Below are 21,302 nucleotides of genomic sequence, written 5' to 3' on the forward strand. Positions count from 1 at the left end.
CGATTCGGAAAATCTTCCCCGTGGGAGAAGAGGGGAAGGTGAGTTCAGGGGTAGAGGTAGAGCGCCCTAAGAATCCCTGGGATGATTCCAGGGGTTCGGAGGAGAGGGCTCCCTAGGAAACCCCGAAGAACTCCAGATCCAAGGCTTTTCTGCTCGTTAGCAGAACTAATCACCACGTCCACTCCTGGGACCAATATTGGATTACAAATTGATTGTTTACCAGGAGGAGCAGAATCAGGAGGATGAGCTGTGGCAAGTAACAATCCTTAGCTTTCCAGATACTTTGTTTTTTGTTAAAGACAAGAACGGAAACGCAGCCATTGAAGTAAGAGGCTGAAAGTGAAAGTGGGAAAGTTCCTATTGTTTAAAGTGCTGTGTCACCAGAGACTATTGGAGTGCTTTTAAAAATAAAAATAAAGAAAAAAGGAGAGACTTTATGATAGTTGTTGAAAATTAAAGAATTTTTATTTTATTTTATTGACTTTGATTAAAATATAAATGTAGAGATGGCAGCTAAACAAATAAAAGCAAGCTCTACTAAGGGTGCTGGGCTATTCCCAGCTCATACAGCTGAAACAAAAGTATTAAGCTTAGAGACACTACAAGACAACCTGAAGGATTTTGTGAAAGAGTCTCTAGGTTTACAAGCCTCTCTTATTGAGGAGAGATTTAAAGAGATGGTAGAGGAAATTTCTGAAATTAAAGAGGAGGTTTCAGAAATTAAGGAAGGAAATAAGGAAATAAGAGAAGGAATTAATATAGCAGTTCAAAGTCTGGTATCGAACATGATACAGTTAGAGGAAAGTGTGGAGGAAATTAAGCAAGCTAATTTAAAGTTGGAAAATAAAATGGAGGAGGTTCAAACTAAGGTGGAGAAGGCAGACAACTTGATTATTGATCTGATGTTAATCTTAGAGTTAATCTATGCTCATCTGGCTGTTGATTCCTGGTGAAGAGATGCTTAAGTCTTTTTGTTTCCTTTTTGGCTTGCTAATTGTCTTTTTTGCATAGTAGTCCATATATATTGTTTATATGTATGAAATTCCCTAGCAGTTTTGGACTTGGCTTAGTCTAGGATGATCACAGCTTCCCATTTGAAACTATGGTCAAGTCTGTTCATGTGTTATGAAATTAAAGAGTTTTCATCATGTCTCCTGACTGCTAACTGGTGTTCATGGATCTGTTCTGTCATCTGGAATATTCAAAATATTCCTACAAAATGGATATCCATGCATAAGTTATCATTATCATAAAGTGCCTGACCACTCAACCTAATATAGCACAACCAACACAATTCCTTAAAAAAAATAATACTGACATACAGTTTAATGATTGCAACAACCACTATGTAAGACAAACAGGCAGAAGATTGGCAGGATCTATCCATGAATACCAACTAGCAATTAGAAGACATGATAAACACTCTTTAGTTTCACAATATGTAGACAGACTTAACCATAGTTTCAATTGGAAAACTATGATCATCCTAGACCAAGCCAAATCCAAAAATGCTAGGGGATTTCTAGAAACCTGGCACTCAGACAAATTGGTCATCAATAGACACATAGACATAAACAACATTTACACACTGTGGAAAAGAGACAATCAACAAGCCTAAAAAGGAACAAAAAGACCTAACCGCTTCTCTACCAGCAATCAGCATTCAGATGAGCATAGATTAACTCCAAGATTTTTTTTTATTAAAAAGTTTTACCATAATTTTAACAAGTATTTACCCTTCTCCTCCCTCCACCCCCGCTTCACCCAACCCCCCTCCCCCCGGACTTCCCAGAGCAAATACAGGGTATAGCATTTACCAATCATAAGCTAAAATACGCTAATTATTCATAAACTCTCATCCCTCCCCTAGAACCATAACTCCCTTATTTCATATAAAAGAAAAAAAAAGAAAAAAGAATACTGTATACAAATACAATTATTACTTTCTGCTCATTCATATGCTATTTGATACTTTTTAGTCTGATATTTGTTTGGAATATATTCTATCCATCTTTTCCATTCCACTATATCTCTTTCTAGTGAATAGTCTTTCAGGTACGCTGAAATTTTTGCCATTTCTGCTAAGTTCGTTACTTTTAGTGTCCACTCTTCAATAGTAAGCAGATGTTCCTTCTTCCAGTATTGCGCCACCAGTAGTCTGGCTGCTGATATTAAATTTAAAATTAATTTAGTCTCTATTGATGTACGATCCATAGTTATACCCAATAAAAACAATTGTGGAGTGAATTTTATCTTCTTTTTTGAAATATTTTGCATAATCCACCAAATATTTATCCAAAATGCTTTGATTTTTTTACAGGTCCACCATATATGATAATAAGTAGCAAACCCCACTTCTTACTGGCATTGATTATGTTACCTAATTTAGATAATAAAATACCTGCAAGAAAACAGCCAAACTCAAATAGCACGAAGGTTCCTTCATTTCAACCCTGAGCTACAAATATTCTTCTTTATAGGTTTTGAAGAATGGTTACATAAGTACTATATACACTTTCACTCTTTAATAAAATTCACATTCTGCTTGTGAATTTTTTTCCCAGGGCCTCCCTTAGGGTAATATTTTGAATGTTCTATTAAAACACATCTAGCATTTGCATTCTGCAAATCTGGGTAGCAGATTTACAGATGTGTTCTTGCATTTATTTATTTCACAATAAATCTGTTCGTAAACAATGGTGATTTTTATTAGGGCTGTGCAATTCTTCTGATATAATTCCCCAAAGCTACTTTGAATAGCACAGATGTGAAAACACACTAGTTGCTTGCAACACTTTAGACTAACTGTGACTTTTCCAGGAATTAGATATTGGCTGCAGTTGGTAGCCTCATGATTCAAAATAAAAATGCAAGTGCTTTAAAAATATCACTTTTACACTGTGCATAGCCTGCAACAGCCTTTTTGCCATTGAATCTGAAGAACTGCATGGTCCTAATTCAAATCATGATTTACACTAAATAGATTTATGAAAACCCCTGGTATTCATGGTGTTTACTATTTGGTAGTTTTCTTTCACAACATTTATTTAAAAACAAAAAATAGTATGAGGAAGGGCTTGCCTGGAGACCTGTTTGATTTCTGAGTGTATATAGATTTATTCTAATATATGCATGTGTGTGTCTGTGTATTTCATTTTACAGTGTTATTTCTTCACTATTGAATTTGGCCTTTGTAAGCAAGATGGACAACTGAGGGCTTATGGAGCAGGCCTTTTGTCTTCTATTGGAGAGCTCAAGGTACTGATGTAAACAAAACTCTATTATTTATCACTAGAAGCCAGCTCTATGATTTCTACATATTTCTCATGTGTGTGACTTACACTGAACTCATTGTTGCTTTAACTTTACTTTCAAATCATCCTGGGAGCCATTGGGCTGAAGGGCAATATATAACTGTTTCTAAGAAATACATTAGAAAAGCTATGCAGTTTCAATTAAACCTTGTAGAAGAACAATGGGAACATTCGATCATAATGCTAATCTGGGATGGAAATGATTTTTTTAAAATGCTAATCTCAAATATATATACCTTGACATATGTATTAAGGCATGTGTCATACTTCAGTCTGATTCTTGTATTTGAATGTGATTCAAGCAAATTACCCATTTGAATTAGGTCAGGTGCTTCTGAATTAAATCAACTATCTGATGGACTTTGTGATATGCATGCATACTCTTATCAGATCAAATCTTTGATTTTATTTGATTCTTTGGATAACCTCTTCACACTGAATTGCAAATTCAAACTGAATGTCTTCATGAAATTCAAAATTCAAATTAGAACTTGGTTCATTTACATCCCCACCCAGTACCTATATTTAGTAAATATTGCCTTACACTATGTAAGCCGCCCTGAGTCTTCGGAGAAGGGCGGGATATAAATGTAAATAAAAAAAATAAAAAATAAATAAATTGATTTTCCAGCTTCATTTAAATTTTTGCCATATTCTATGACCTGTACTAGTATAACAAATATAATTTTGTTTCAGTCCTTTGCAGTAGAAACATTGGAATTTAAACTGTAACAATGTTCAAGCAGTTAAACAAGAAGCCCAGAGTCCCAAATATGGCATCTTGGCAGCAATCCTAAACTCTAGTGGTAGAGGTGTACACAGTAGCAGTTATTATCTACAACTTTGATTATGCCCATCAATTGACAAGTCAATATGTACAGTTATAGTTATGTTGGAACTCTTAAATCTATTTAAGCATAACCCCTACAAATTAAACCTCTAAACTTCTTGACACTGGTATTCCAGGTGGCACATTAGTTTCAGTCTAACAATCATTTTGCCAATAAAGTTAAAAAAAAGGTGCTTGTGCCCTTAAGAAAATTCAAACTTGCTGTACAGCCAAGATTTATTTATTTATTGAAGACATTTATATTCTGTCTTTCATAATATATACCCCAAGGCAGCTTGCAACACAAATTAAAGTAATAAATACAGCTAGACAGAACCAGTTACAAATACCAAATCCACTAAAAATGAGTGAGTATATGATAATATTGTTGGTGTTTAAAAAGTACTTACGCGTTAGTGATATCCAGGTTAAATTTAGGAAGTAATGAACTCTACCTGGAGTAATTCGAAAGCTAGTTAAGCAAATTTAAACTAGTGCAGAATATGGCTCATTAATGATGCAGGATTCTTGAAATGTGTGATATCTCTGTTGTGCCAATTATCAGCAGTGCATTTTAAAAGTACGTAAAAAGTATTGTTTTTTTAATATAACTTTTACTGAAACTTAAAAAAAAAATAAGATAAAAACTTATTCAAATTAATACAAAGTAATGAATAAAAGAGAAAAAGAAAGCAAAGAAAAAAGTTAAAATAGAAAAGAAAGAAAAAAGATTACAAAGCAGTGATTTCCAATATTTTTCACAATTATAAGTATATTTTAACCTCTCTCTTTAAAGTAGACTTGGACATTTTACAGTCCTTGAGCCACTTCCAGTATTTTGGATGTTCCTGTCTGGCATCAGCAGTGTTGGGGGGGCAGGGAATCAGTGGCTGAGTGGCATCGGTTGGGGCAGGGTGACATCGGGAGGGGGGAGTGGTAGGAGCAGGGCATCAGCAGGGAGGCATCGGTGTTGGTGGGGGTAGGGGTATTGGGCGGGGTTTCAGCCCTCCACAACAATCCCAGCTATTCATGCATGCCCTTGGGAAAATTAATTGCCCTCCCCTGTTCTAAATATCATATTACATAATATTATTTCCATAATCTAGACCAGGGGTTTCAAACTGGATTTCTTCGAGGGCTGGATCAGCATTGTAGTTCTCCTCCATGGGCCAGAGGGGGGGGGCAGATAGTGGGGGAGATGGGATAGATGCTTCCTGCAGCACCCTGCTGGGCAAATGGGGTGTGGGGGGCTGTGCACAGACACCCCACACCCTGTTCTTGGCCTCAATGGCCTCCTGCAGCACTTTGCTGGCCAAAATGGGGCACAAAGGTATGTGCGCGTCCTCCCCATGCCTCATATTTGGCCTCCATGGCCTCCTGCAGCACACTCCTGGCTGAAAATGGGTTGCGTGGAAGCACTGTGTGGTTCCTGCATAGCCCGTTTTTGGCCTCCCCAGCCTCCTGCGGTACTCTCCAGGCCAAAAATGGGCCATGGGGGAGCGCATGTGGGCCTCCATGGCCTGTTTTGGTCAGCAGAGGCACCACAGGCTAGTTCTTTGATATTTCCAGGCCAGCCCTGTGGGCCAGATTTAAGCACCCTGTGAGCTGGATCTGACCTGAGGGCCTTAAGTTTGACACCCTTGATCTAGACTAATGTTTAAAACCCTAAATCAAACATTCTGTGTTTTTTTTTTTGCTTGCATCAATCTCCATGAATAAAATTCTGTAATATTATCTTCAACTTTTCAGCCCATACCATGGTAAAATTTTATTATAAAAACTATAATAATTATATTACAATAACTATATTATACTTATCACTCAATAAAAATATTGGCCATTAGTTTCTTGTTAATGTTAAATCCCATCTCCCTGTAGGATTGAAACTTCTACTTTATCATTCATTTGTTTTAAGTCTGCACCCAGTTTCATCATAGATTCTTCCGAACTTCTTCTTGATATCTTTTTTTTATTCCTGCAAATCCTTCTTCTATTTCCTTTTTAAGTCATTTTTTTGCCAAATTCTTCAAACTTTTCCTGCAATAAATCTGGTGAAATGCCCTTAAGCTGTTCTAGTGAACTTCTGCCTCTGTCTGCCAGTTCAGCAGATTTTCTTGTGACTGCTGTTGTGAGAAAGTGAAAATATGCCAATTACTACAGTGAAAGTAAAAGGCTGGCTTCTGTTTTCCCCTTATTTTGCTTCTTACTTACTTTAGTTCCAATTAGCTCTCCATAGTTACAGTCTCACTGCTTACCTCACATTATCCTTATGTTCTTGATTTAACAAAAAACAACCAGCATTCCCACAAAGATCTGGTCAACAGGTCTAATTAATTTTGCTATTTTCAAAGGCACTTTAATCAGAAAAAATATTTTTTAAAATGAAATCACTGTTTTAAATTAAAATAGAAGTTTTTCCCTCTTCTAAATTTAAAAATGAAGACACTCACTAAGAATCTTTGATTTACATTGCCATTTGAAATATTTGTCTTAAATCATAAAGTGTTTAAGAAGGTGAGACATTTGCTGGTTAAATATCCAATTAAGGATGCATACCACTTAAGGATATGTTGGTTTTTACCTACAAAACTAAATTGTTTGGACTCATTTTGGTTTGTGTAGTCTTAAAAACTATGAATTGAAGGCATTCCTTACATCCCATTCACTGAAAAAACATAGTTTATTGATATAAAGGGCATTTTCAGTGTTTCTCACACATTTTTAGAACTCTAATTTAAAAGATGTAAACATGAACCTGGCAATATAAGCAATCAGATATTTGTTAAATTTATTTTTCCCATGTTAGCTAGGATTTGATGTTGTAATTTGAACTGATGCTATTTTTTATTTTTTCATCTTTAATAATAGAATGTTGACTTGGGTGGTCTTTTTTTATTATCCTAGCTTATGCTGCTAATTGGGCTATTAAAGTCACTGCTCTTTCTATAGGCTGTTCTTTATACAAGGGCGTTTAAATTGTCTGATGAGCTTTACAAATCAAAAATTATTTTCTGGGTATAAGACTTACCATGAAAGGGTCTGGCTCATGCAGAGATATTAGAAGTGCCTTAAAGACAAAAGAGGCTGGATTATAGACTCTCTTAGTTGAAGTGTAAATTTAATAAGTGGGATCCAACAGCCAAAGAAAAAGGGTGCTTAAAAACTGATGTGGGAGTACATTTTTAAAAAGCAGTCCCTAAAATGCATTTCATTAGATATCAAGATCTCACAACCCACAACTCAAAGAGTGGCATATGTGAATACAGAAGTGGGTTTCTTTTCTGTGTAAAGTGTCCTGAACTGATTTAACTTATCAACTGAAGAAGACATGTGTAGCTCAGGGTTGAATGCTTGGGGATTCCGTTGGTGCTCTCTGAGATTAGTTGACATAGCCTGCCCTTGATTTTGCATGATTTTCTTGAACTCCTAGAGCAACTGTAAATTCTCATGTGTAATTCAGAATCGTTCCTATTTTATCTGGGATCTTTCCATTGGTAGATAAAACACACCATAGTTTCTCTTTGATTTTTAAATTATTGCATTGTTTTTTGAAGGGGCAACTCCTGTTGTATGAGGAATAACAGGAAGATCAAGCTCATTATAGGGATCCTGGATCCAGTTAGGTTCAATGTTGGAAAAGCAAGCTTCAAAAATTCTGACAGGATTTTGGTTTGAAATTACCTATTTCAGTTATTTAGGAATGTATCTCCATTTGGGAATTTCTGTTGTAGGATACATGCTCAGGCAATACACAAATATCTGAAAACGTGTCCTATAAATGAGGATGAAATTGCTTTTTTGGAGATGTAATTTGCTTGAAAACTAACAACAGGGCACCTGCTGTGAATGACTGATGCTTATAGCTTTGGAATAAGCTGCCTTATCTAAATTTGATTTCAAAAACAAATGTTTAGTTATATAAATATTTTTGGCATCTGGTTATCTCTTTTTGTTTTGTGTCTTAAAAAATTATAACCAAGACTTTTTGTTGCTAAATTCCATATTTTACAAGCATTTTGTTCTTGTAAAATGCCAGGATAGAAAACAACATTAAGTTTTGCTAGAGATATGTGACACAAGCTTTAGAGTGGCTGACTGTTGCCTGGAATTATTGCTCCTGTTTAAGTACTTAGGCTAATTAATTGAATCTATTTTATCATTCTTTTTATGAGGTATCTTAATGCTGGATTAATTGTAGATGCCTGCATGCATATTTATGTGTGGGACAATGAAAAAGAAGTCATCAGTTCACAGCCCAAAATCCATTTAATTTTCAAGACTGTTCTTGTGTTGCAATGATGCAATATTTAGAAGAAATCCACAATTTTTACTGGTATGCATTTGAATTCTGAGTATTACTCAAGCTTCATGTTTAGACAAATTTGTCTAGAAAAAACCTTGTTTTCAAGGGTGGGAAGGACTTCAGATTCAATTCCTGAAAAATCCTTATAGCGTGTAGGAGCATGCACACAGCAAACATTGCAAATGTTTTTTTTCTCAGGATCATGTGCCTGAATTCTGCAAGGCTGCCATGTGATTCTACAAAAAGATGCAGCTTTTGAAAAGAGTTGCAGACAGTGCTAAATTTATTGCATATTGCTTCATATTCCTGGGCAGGAACGCCTCTTAATAAAACACTTTTTGCCCCTAACATGTCTCTAACATCTTTTTAAAGATTTTTAAATAATTTTTAAAAATTATTAGTTAATCATTAATTTAGCTGTTTTCCTGTTCTGTTCAAGTAGGAGTTGTGTAATTTGTAGCATCATGGTACACCTATCACTGGTGCATAATATGTACCCCTCCAAATTTCAATTTCAATTTATAAAATGCAAGCCACTAGAAATGGCAATTTCACTTTTGCATAATTTTATCTTTAATCTTGATCCACGCAAATCAGTATTTACACCTATACCAGCTCTCTAGAATATCTAACTGAAATCTTTCCCAGCTCAGTATGAAGCGGCCAGGAATTGAACCTTGGGCTTTCTACAAACAAAACATTGTCTAATAGTAGACTTGAAAAAGAAAAACACATAGATGCTTTGTCCTATTTACCCAGAGGGCTTTTCCACAGTCAAAAGACAAATCAAAGATTGTTGAAAGGAAAGAGAAAAAACTTGATTTTTTGATATTTCCTAACTACTGGCTTCATGCAGACTTCTTGTGGTTTACAACAATATACAATCCATCAAAACAAACTAAAAACAAAATTTGGCATTGAATGACTTCTTTATTCATCAATAATCAAAAAGTTTACAGAAAAGCCCGACCTTGACCGCTGTTTGAAAAGCTGTGAGGGTGCCATCTCTTACGGAAAAGGAATCCATTAAATAAGGGAATAACACAAAATGCGTGCAATGTACTCTGAACCATCTCACTAGGAGGTAACTTTCAATGTACTCTTTTGTTCTAAAAAACCCTGGATGGGTTGGTTCTACTTGAAACATACAGTCCAGAAGAATTCCAGGTATTAAGCCGTAAAGGATTTTAGAAGTTAAAATCCACACTTCAAATTGCCTTCAGAAGCCTCCTGGAAGCCAGTATAGAGTCAAACCATTGGCATATGGCACTGGTGGCTGTCATTTGACAATAATGGGCTGCTGTGTTCTGCACCATCTGCAGCTTTAGAAGAATCTTCAAAGGCTGCTCCAGGTAAGGGGTATTACTGTTGATTTTTAATAGGTGATGACAAGAAGCCTTCCTCAAAGCATCTGCTTCAAGAAGGAATGCAACTACTTCAATACATGGATTCCTTCTGTCTAGCTAGCCATAATTCTCAAACTAACAGAGGATCCACACAGACTGATTCTTCAGAGAAAGACTACCTACACAGAGTTTATTGGAGCAGCTTATTTCTTCCCATCTGCACATAACAGCTTCCAGACATTGGGTCAGAATGTCCATCTTTTCTTCTGTTCAGCAGGTGTGATGTTTTGTAGCTATGTAGATATTAAATACTTTATTTAAATATAATAATAATCCCCCAGTGAAACACAGTGGTGTGGTTGTGGGGCTTATGTGCTCTCAGGAATATGAGAGCTGTGCCAGAAGTTCAGCTATACATGACAGGTCTTATCACAGGACACAGAAAATGAGTATTTTTCCCATAAACAGTATGGTGAGATATAATTTTTACAGAAACCCATACATGATCAGTTATCATCTGGGTCAACAAGAACTACTCTAGGTGTTGGAGTTCCTGGACATCTAAGGACAAGATGGCTGGAGAAAAAAGTATTGTTGACTAGCAACCAGGTCCAGCAGGTGCAAGACTATTGGAAGAAAGTGTGTTTACCAGTGGTGTGTTTACCAGTGTACCAGTTTACACCGGATCAGGCGAACCAGTAGTGGCGGCGGTGGGAGGCTCCACCCACCCGCCCGGATGCTTCTGTGCATGCGCAGAAGTGCTGCGAGTGTGCACACACACACACAAGCGAACTGGTAGTGACGGGATTTGGAACCCGCTCCTGGTGTTTACCCATCGCAGATATATACAAAGTCTGAAAACAAATAATGATCTATTATTACAAATCAAGTCCAACAAGAAGAGATTATTTGAAATGAATGCATCAGTTCTGGAAAGAACAACATCTAGAATCAGAAATAACAGAAAAGAGATTAGAAGATCAATAATCATTTTCATTCCTAAACCAGGTACTCGTTCCTCTTTCCTCCTTCAGAAAAAACAAATTCTTTATTTAAAAAGAATTGAAGTTAAGTATAAATGAGCATCTAGAGCAGCACAAAAGACAACAGAATATGGCTGCCTGCATTGAAGCTTGTGCCAAAGAAACAGGTAGCGTTAAAAGATGCAAATACGCCTATATCAAGTGTAAGCACCAACTCACTGTAAGAAACAAACCTTCTAATGTACAGAATGGCTGCAGTTATAACTGAATACCTTGGATGAAAAATAAAAATAAAAGCCAATCAGTGCACCACAAAATGGAAGATCAGGCTGGAAAATAAGATCAGCGTGCTAAGACCAAAAGCAAGCAAACTAAAACAGATGAAAGAAAACAAGCTGAAGAGCCAAAGAATATCTGACAAAAAAATATCACCTAGAAACAAGGAAGATTAAGGAGGCACTGGGAATAACAAAGCACAAATATAGTTACAGCAAGTATAGTTCAATCATGTTCAATTCTTGGAGACTGCATGGACAAGTCTCTGCAATTTTTTTGGCAAGATTTTACAGAAATAGTTTGCCTTGTCTACTTCCTGGGGCAAAAATACTAAAAAGGACTCTTTTTAAAAAAAGTAAATAGGTAGACAAATTATTATATATTTCAATTTTATAAATCAAGTTCTAGAATGGTTAGTGACTAGTTGTTTTTTAAGAAATTAAAGTTGGAATCTAAGAATTATGGAACATACGGAAAGGGAAATACCCCAATTTTTATTTTCATGAACATCCATGTCCTCATATATAAAAGTACCAGATATGTGCATATGGAGAAAATAACATATATGTATAGCTGTGCAGTTCAAGATACTGTATTCACTATAACATGCAACCTTTATAATTAATTTTTTATTAAATTTCTTTTTAAAAAAGAAATATTTGATTAGTACTTTCTTCCTGAACCGAGATAGAGCAATTCCTGTACCATAAGTTGCAAACTGGACTGATTAGAGCAGAGTACGATATTCCACAAATGTCCAAAGCCTCTTGTTTATTCCCAGTTCTTTACATTATTCTAAAAAGTTGTATATTCATCAAATTCCATGACTTCTAAACGTCACTCAGTTTGGTTTTAAACAAATGGTTATACAGTGAATGCTCTTGATGAACTGTTAATTACCTGTCAATCTACCTTATATTAAAAAAGAGCAATGAAAATATTCATTATTTATTTAGAACTTTTCAAGTCTGAAACAAACTGGTGTTATGTGATTCTGGAAGTGAAATATAATTTTTATGAATGTGTAATATGGGTAAATATCCATATATTGCTTCTGCTTTTGAAGAATTTCTAATATTAGTCATAGTATGGGAATACTTGAAATATTTATTAATAAAATGATCTTTGTTTCAGGTGTGATGATTTAAGTTATTTTTCATATATAAAACAAAATTATTATATTCGTGATGCAACTAGCACTATTCTTGATGGTGTAATTACTTGAGGGGAAGGAAATCTTAATAGATAATAAATAAATTGATAAGTTTAAGATGCACATCATATTCATTCTGGGAAAAAAAACAATTATAGGTGAATCATGTGAAGTGGAGAGCATTCTCTGCTATAAAGCTTGGGTGCATAGAAACACTTGAGGTTTCTGTCATGTTACTTAATATTTGATGTGGTGTATTTTGCAGCATGCTCTGTCTGATAAAGCCAATGTGAAAACATTTGATCCAAAGACAACCTGCTTGCAAGAATGCCTTATCACAACTTTCCAGGAAGCTTACTTTGTCTCGGAAAGTTTTGAAGAAGCCAAAGAAAAGATGAGGCAAGTTGTTTCTATGACCCTTAAAAACAAATCCCAGATTGAATTTGCTCTTATCTGTAAGTGCAGAAATAAGAGTTAATGTAATTCTTTTTTTATTTTTATTTCAGGGATTTTGCAAAATCAATCAATCGTCCCTTTTCTGTTTATTTCAACCCCTACACCCAAAGCATTGAAATTCTGAAAGACACCAGAAGCATTGAAAATGTTGTCCAGGATCTCCGAAGTGACCTGAACACAGTGTGTGATGCTTTAAGCAAAATGAATAGATATTTGGGTATCTGATTTCTTAGTGATGTGGTTTTGAAGAATAGCTAGATGCTGTAACACCATTATAAACTACAATGGCCATTTTAGCATTGTCTATTTCTTCTCTAATGCATGGCTACCACATTTGCTCTGTGTTCTCTTCTACGTATATGTAACTTGAAATACACCAACACTAACCTACAAATATTTAAGGAAGAGGATTACACAGTCTTTTTTATCAGCTTGCATAAATTTCAAAAAGCTTCCTTTCCATATTTACAGAGTTACAAATAGCATTTGCTGTTATATCACAAAAGAACTATTAAAGGCAAAATGTCATCAGTCAATCATACATGGGAAGTTAAACTTTAGTAAGTATTATATATTTTTAAAGAAAATCCTCATGCTTTTCAAAATAAAGTCACTAATTTCCTGAAGATAGTAGTAAATAAAACCAAATATTTTTTGAAAAAACCCAAGATGATGCTCTTAGAAAATAGGCAACTCTGTGTAGAGAGGTGTGTTTCAACCTGAAACTATAGAATTTCCCTGAAACTTAATTTGGGCTGAAGCACATCTTTCTATGTAGCTGTCTTGTACTTCTTGCTGCTAAGTAGGCATTTTAGGAGCACAGCCATGTTTTGCTTCTTGTAGGGTCTGGCAACATATTTTCTAACACATTTTACAAACAATATAATTTTAGCCACCATAGATGCTGACATGATATAGACCAACATTTTGCCCAATCATGGACTTTAAACCAAAGAGAGTATCATCACTGATGCTAAAATACCACATCCTGCCATAAGGCTGGGTATCTTTGCACTAATCCATTTTAATTAGCTGGACTCATGGAAATGAATCTCATGTCAAATTTCATCATTCCTCACAATTTCTTCTCTTCTGTCAACCTCAGTTTGGAGCTACATACAGAACAAATCAGCTTCTTCGATGTCTCAGTAAAACTTAACAAAGAACATATAAACATTATGTTAGACAGAAAAATTACAGATTGCCCTGCATAGCCACATGCTTTCAGCTTCCATCTAGAACATATCACATCTATCATCTATACCAAAACTCAATGCTCTATCCACATTTTTTTGGACCCACTTGAGATAGATACTTAACTGATGAAATTAAGCTAAACACCAGGAAACTGAACTACTCACCCTATGAGACCAATAGAAAAATCAATAGAGTCAGTTCCATTCCCAGAGAGGACCTGTTAAAAGATAGAATATAGAAATAGCATAACAGAACACCACTGATTATCACCTACAATTCACAGTTTAGGTCACTCAAATACATTATTAATAATCTATACCCCATTGTGAGAATCAGCTTGTCCTACTGGTTGAGGCATCAGGATAGAAACTGGGAGACTGAAGTTCTAGCCCTGCCTTAAGCATGAAACCAGCAAGTTACTCTCAATCTAGGAAGCAGGCAATAGCAAACCATTTCCAAAAGAAAACTTTAGGCACTCACCAGGAGTTCACACAGACATACACAGACATAGACACAGACAGACAGACAGACAGACAGACAGACAGACAGACACCCACCCACACCTAAGAAGTATACTTTCTTGGAGCCTGAGTGGCAGATCACTCATACTTGCAAGCATAATAGCAATAGCACTTAGACTTATATACCATTTTATAGTGCTTTACAGCCCTCCCTAAGCAGTTTACAGAGTCAGCGTAATCATCTAACCTGAAGTACAGTAGAGTCTCACAAGCAGCAAGAAACAATGATGCCAGATACAGATGTCTATTTTCCCCAAACAATACCATCATGGCCCCAAAATGTAATCACACAAGTTTACAGGTGCCTTCATTTAGTCTTCCTCCAATGCAATATTTGCCAAAATGTCCCTCTAAGACAAATGGGCCAGACTTTGCACACAAGAATTAATGAACACAAGTTTGAAGTCCCAACTCAAAGCAAAGAGAAAGTATTATTAAAACACTTTCAACCTCCCAGGTTATTTAATAGCAATCCAAATTAATAGACCCTATTTCCACCACTGAGTGAGAAATTGTTGAACTCACGTACATTGTATAGTTTCAGGCAATTTCAGAAGATTGCCTTATCCACCAACACTTTGGGTTTAAAACACATTACAATAGTTAATTCTTAAGCATTAGCAATATGCAACCTGAAGCTGCATAACTGACTTTTTCCTCATTTTCTGTCCCACAAAATTAAATACTAAAATAGTCTAGGCACTCAGATGATGAAGTGAACTGCAGCTCATAAAAGGTTATACCTTTTAATAAAATTAGTCAGTAACAGTGCTACCTTTTTTGACTGTTACTAAATAAATTGGCACATTCTGATCCAGACTGCATTTTTTGTGTATCCTTTGAAGGTAATTTAATTAGAGCACAGTTAGCAAATCCAACCATGAAACTGTTAAAGCACCAATAGAAGAGGATAATTGTAGCTCAGGGTTGTACTGTGGGATCCTTGATGCTCTCTGAGCTTGCTTGTTTTCTTGCAGATGTTTCTACCAAATGTTTCATTTCCAAACGTCACTGATGATGTTACCTAGTTTGGTAATGAAAAATCAGCAAGAAAACAACCAAGCTTGGAGAACACCAAGGACCCCACTGATAAAGCATTTCTGACTAAGGAAGACTCCTCAAAAGCTATTTGGAACTAAAAGACACTTGTTGCAATGGATGCTGTTGGAACTTCAGGCACAGAGCTAAATCTGGAGCAGTTCTAAAATTAAGAAAAGGGAAAGAAATATAACTTTACCTTGAAATAAGTAAAGTAGCAACTCCCACATACAGTATAGTCAGCAATTCATACCATAATAGCTGGTTCTGGCAGTTATTCAGCACTTGATGACTGTAACTTCAAGTGATAATTTACATGTAAATGACCTTCCCGTCAACTCAGTCAGTGCTTTGCAATGAAGTCATCAAGACTTGGATAGTCAAGATATCTGGGACCATATCTTTATATAATGTTACCTATAAATATAACAGTTAAATGTCTTCCCTGGTATGGATTTTATTTTCTTTAAGTTGCTGGATTTCTTTGCCAAAAAGCAATAGAGTATATATTTTTATTTTTCCACAATGAACATAGACTTGTTTTCTATATTTATAGGAAGCCACTAAAACATGGGAATAGAAAATGATGTAATTATTTCTTATTGCCCTCTCACCATCTTTCTGAATTTTGTCATTACCTTAACTGATTAGTAGTTTATTCAGCAGTATAAAGGAAAATAAATCTGTGGCTGTATAGGGTAATATAGTGATTATAAGGTAAAGATCACACTTTTTTTCCTGTATACACATAATTTTTAATAGTATTTTACAGATTTTACTCAGTCATATAGATATTTGGGTTTATTCTTCATGCCTTGGAGGATGCCTGAGAAGGGTCCATAAGGGGTTTACGGTGCAGACAACTGTGGGCTTTGTCATAGGCTTCCGAGCATATATGGTACTTGTAATCCTATCCCATATTCTGCTGGCTGATAGATTAAAGGAGATAATAAAATGTGTCAATAGATATGATGCTTTACTGGAACATTTAATCAGACATAATCTTCACTAAATAGCAGATACATAATGTATTGTTTGGAACTTCCTTTTCACTGTATCCCATAATCAAGAGATATAATTGATGATAGTTGTGAGTGTTATGTGTGATTAGCTCTAAACAGAGACAAGCTCTGATTACAAACAGCTTTTAAAAATTCAAATCTTAATTTGCAATTGAATGTGACAAATTAATCACTAACTCCATTCATCTCTGGAGCAAAATGGTAATTCTAAATTAGCTATGGAAATCATGCCATCATTTCTCCTTGCTTGCAAAACTCTGGGGTCATTGTGTATTCCTCGATATATTAGCTGGATCTTTTTATATGGAAGCTTTCTAAATGTCTTTCTGCTATGCATATAGGGTTCCGTTTTTTCCTGACCAATGGAAACTTCCATTCTGATTCTTCACAAATAATCTCTAAGAATGGAAGTCTTACTTCTGTCACAGCAACTGTAATACAAGAGATGAAAGCAAACCTGGGCAAGCCATGTTTATGGGAAGAAAGTCCCAATAATTAATACTTTCAAGGCATAATTTAGAATAACTTGGAGTAACTTGGAATTACTGAAATTTATGGAACTATTTGATCATATAGAAACAAGTCTTTTTATAATATGCAGAATATAAACATATTATAAAGGAAAAAAGACGAAGGTAGTATTATCCTAAACAAACATAACATCTGGAAGAATGTCATTTTGATAATTTGAAACCATTTTTGTATGTCCATTTGGTTATTTGAAATTCAAATGTATTTTGTTTAAAATATTTTAAAATATAAAATATTTTAGGTTGCCTTGTGTGGGAAACACTTCAAAGATAAAAATGCTTCAATAATGGATACGAGCTGAATAAAATAGTGATTAATGAAACAAGTGTGATGGTAACACTACTAAAACCAAAACAATTGTCATTGATAGCAGTAGCATAAAGCCTCAAGAAGTCTTTGAAAAATAGTCATGAATTGCAGGTGAGGTAAATTACTTTAAAATATTTTCAGAAGGAGAAACTGACGAAGTAGAAGTGGAATAATCATATTACACATTTTAATCACATTTGATTATAACTATAGTTGAATGATGTGCGGATCTGCTTATTTTATGGGATGTAGCTGTCACTATGCTTCTTAAAGATCTAGTATAGTCAACTTAAAAAAAATGGTTAGCCATCAACTGAGACAGTGTTCCAAAGAAACGGGACCATTCCAGATAATACTTTTCCTTTTAAGTTATCAACTTGATTGTAGTGACAGTTTTCTATTGCTTTGCATAAAGCAGCTCTCCATTTTGCGGCCTGAAGAATTTTGGCTTTTTTGGGGGGCGGCATTTATCTGTTTGTTTGTTATGTGGGAGGGGGCTTATATACCTTTATGATCCAAAAGGAGTGCTTTATTATTTGGACTGGATTCAAACCTGAATATTTTTCATCCTTATGTTAGAAGTCTGTTGGTGCGATACAATGTCCCTTTACCCAACAAATAAAATTATTGCAACAACAACTTTTGCTCCTATTCTTGCTATAATTCACAACTGGAGAAAAAAAGATACTCTTGGTATTTATAAATGTTTACTATGTCTCTTAACTCAGAGAACAGGCTACATTTGCTTTTTTAATTTCATTTTCTTAAAATAATTTTATTAAAGATTACAAATACAAAGATTAAAAAAACTAATACAAAGAAAAAGAGGGGAAAAAAAGACAGAAGATATATAAACATGACTCCTCCATCTCTCCAGACAAACATAAACAATTTGGCTAACTTAACACCTTCTCTATGGTAATATTTCATTTTTTAAAAAAAACTCTTCTTCCCATATCTCAACCCATATCAATGGTCAAATTACAAAAAAACCCCACATAAATCAATCCTATTTAGCAAAAGTTCTTAAATTCTATCATACATTTTATTCTTAATCAAAAAATTCAATTTTATAGTCCAAAGTTATCATTTTCTCTTTGTTTTCTCTCCCCACTTAAAAACAAATCTTTAAAGCCCTGTCATATAATCCCAAAAAGAAATCCCAATAACAGTTATCAGAAACCAGTATGTGTATGTGTATGTATATGTACATGTAAACCTTATCAAACAGATTATCTTTCTAAATCTTTCTATATTTAAAAAAACTTGATCTTTTGTCCCATCACGTAGTGTCCCACAAGATGGTTTCCTATCAGCTTTGTCTCCTTTCTGGAACAGCTTGAGCAGTTCCTCTTTTTTGCTTCTCAGAGTTTCCTTGCTTCAACAAATTCCTTTTGGGAATCCAAACTAAGAGGGCATTCCTAGTCACTCTTCTGATTTATCATTGGTATGTCCCCTTAAATCTATGTTGATTTCATTTTCCAGTTCTATAGCTTTTTTCATATTATTTGCATAATCCAGCATTTTTAAAACTCCAAATCCAGAATCAAATCAGTTTCTCTTTTTATCCAATAAAACTTGTTGTTCTTCTATCTCCTCTGTTATATTGCCACAAAATCTTTTAAGTAACTTCCAAATAAATTGTCTTCAAACAGTCTTAATTTGTTTTATAGCAGGGGTAGTCAACCTTTTTATACCTACTGCCCACTTTTGTATCTCTGTTAGTAGTAAAATTTTCTAACCGCCCCCCGGTTCCACAGTAATGCGCCATGTATCATTGTCTGTGCATGCCTCTCGCACATCGTGGATTGGGTTGGGGGGGGCGCCGGCTACCAGCTCTGCTTATCTGTTACAGCTGGATGGTGTGGGGGGAGATGCGCAAGCTATTCTGGGATAAGGCTCTTTTGTTTGCGGTCGCACTATAGCACCATTTAGTTTCACTTATATAACGTGAACTAAAGTTATGCGAAGGGGGGTACAAATAGTATATTTTCAGAAATTTAAATTGTCATGGGAATTTTATTAAAACCTGATGTTTTTAAATAATGTTATGAATTTTTTTTAAAAAGTCAATTAAATTAAAAAAAAGGAGAGTGCTTCAGTATCGGAAAAAACCCCTACCACCTACCATGAAGGCTGGAACGCCCACTAGTGGGCGGTAGGGACCAGGTTGACTACCACTGTTCTATAGTCAAGGAATAGTATTACTCATTGTATTGAGGGGTCGATGGTCCTTGAGGAAGAGGGATTTTTTTTTTGTTCTTTCTGGTTCCATGTGGCCAGCCTTCAAATCCACACTTATCCTGTTTATTTTCTAGTCAACAAAACTTTTGTTTTAAAACCATTAATTTCAACAACTTCATATATTATTTTATAAATTTTTAAACAGTCCACAGGAAATATTCTTTCAAGTCCATCTAGCTTAACTTCTCAAAATCAACATTCTAATCCCATTTTGCTGTTTTCCAAAAATTAAAGCTTCACTTATTCATCTTTAAACTTATTCAGAACTTTTTTCATTTAGGATGGAAAGAAAATCTCCAGTGTAATACAAATTGTCTTTTAGAAGGTTCTTCAATCTAAAGAAATCAGTAATAAGTAGCTTCCTAAAGCAATTAAGAGACAAAATAAGCAACCAACAAAGTCTCTTTAAAAGGCACTGAGCATAGCTTAGGCAAGAATGGGCTTCTTAAATTGCAAATAATTAAAACAGAATAAGAACATCATTGTTCTCATTACACCAATTCAGGGCCTGATGGCTACTGTGGCTACACATTTCTTTGAATTTGGAAGTCTCAGAAAGAGGAAATTGCTCTTACGCCAATGACCAGTAGAACCATAAAGAAATTTCATATGAAGTACTGTAGATATGTTGATGCTTCTGGGAAAAATTCCTGAACTAGCAGTATAGCTATTTGAAGAAAATGCTTAACACATGTGATTTCTTGCAGTCCGTTTGGGATTTATGTACCCGCTGAGGTGGCTGCATGCCTGAGGGCATCCCTAACTGAATTCCCAGCTTCAAGTATCAGATAGAATCAAGTAGCACATCTGTTCCCAACCCCACAGTATCAGTTTGTACTAGTTTTAGAAACGGCAAATAAAAAACACTGCATAGAGCTGGACAGGCTCCAAACTACCTGTTGCCACTCACAATAGAACATTATCAGCTAAATGGAACAACATTTTAAGGTAGCTTCCATTGTTTGCAAGAAAGCAGTCAAATCCATATGGATAATAAAGTCACCCTAGAAAGCCACAAGATCTAGTTATGTACTCTTCTGCAAAAGATCCTGTTGCTATAACACCTTGGATCATATGCAGCTTTCATGGTACTTCATTAAACTATATTGGCAAGCAGAAACAACCAGCATAGTATAATGGTTAAGGTGCTGCACTAGGAGAAGGGGGTCCCAGATTCTAGCCCTCCCTTAAATATAGAAACCAGTTGCATGACCTTAGGCCATTCATTCTTTTTTTGTCAAAATCAGCATTAGGTTTGGTCATAAGAGTAAAAGGTAAAGGAGTCCCTGCGGATTTTACTTTGCTAGTCATAGCCAACATTAGAGGGCAGTGCTCATCTCTATTTCTTCTTCTTCTTCTTCTTCTTCTTCTTCTTCTTCTTCTTCTTCTTCTTCTTCTTCTTCTTCTTCTTCTTCTTCTTCTAATAATAATAATAATAATAATAATAATAATAATAATAATAATAATAATAATAATAATAATAATAATAATAATATAATTTGTATACCGCCCTTCTCCCGAAGGACTCAGGGCGGTGCACAGCCAGAATAAAATAAAAAGAGAACAGTACATATAATATTAAGAGCACCCCTTAAAAACTTATTCAATTGGCCAAAAATTTAAAATACAGTAACACCCTATAAAAATTTACAAAAATTTAAAACCCATAAAAGCAAATTAAAAATTTTAAAATCAAGCCAGTCCAGCTAAACGGAATAAATAGGTTTTAAGTTCGCGGCGAAAGGTCCGAAGGTTGGATAGTTGACGAAGTCCAGGGGGA

The 21,302-nt window shown here is 35.2% G+C and overlaps 1 protein-coding gene across 3 annotated transcripts in view; it reads left to right on the top strand.

Annotated features, from left to right (window-relative positions):
* TPH2 (tryptophan hydroxylase 2) overlaps window positions 1-12,885 on the top strand; it is a 102,488-nt gene extending 89,603 nt beyond the window's left edge. For all 3 annotated transcript variants that reach the window (XM_058191873.1, XM_058191871.1, XM_058191874.1), the window contains 3 exons: window positions 3,163-3,258; window positions 12,470-12,603; window positions 12,711-12,885. In XM_058191873.1, coding sequence (XP_058047856.1) covers window positions 3,163-3,258; window positions 12,470-12,603; window positions 12,711-12,885 — 405 coding nt within the window. The remainder of the gene's footprint in view (window positions 1-3,162; window positions 3,259-12,469; window positions 12,604-12,710) is intronic.
* Window positions 12,886-21,302: the final 8,417 nt, after the last annotated feature.

The sequence above is a fragment of the Ahaetulla prasina genome, chromosome 7 (genome assembly GCF_028640845.1).
Source record: "Ahaetulla prasina isolate Xishuangbanna chromosome 7, ASM2864084v1, whole genome shotgun sequence".
Taxonomy (NCBI): domain Eukaryota; kingdom Metazoa; phylum Chordata; class Lepidosauria; order Squamata; family Colubridae; genus Ahaetulla; species Ahaetulla prasina.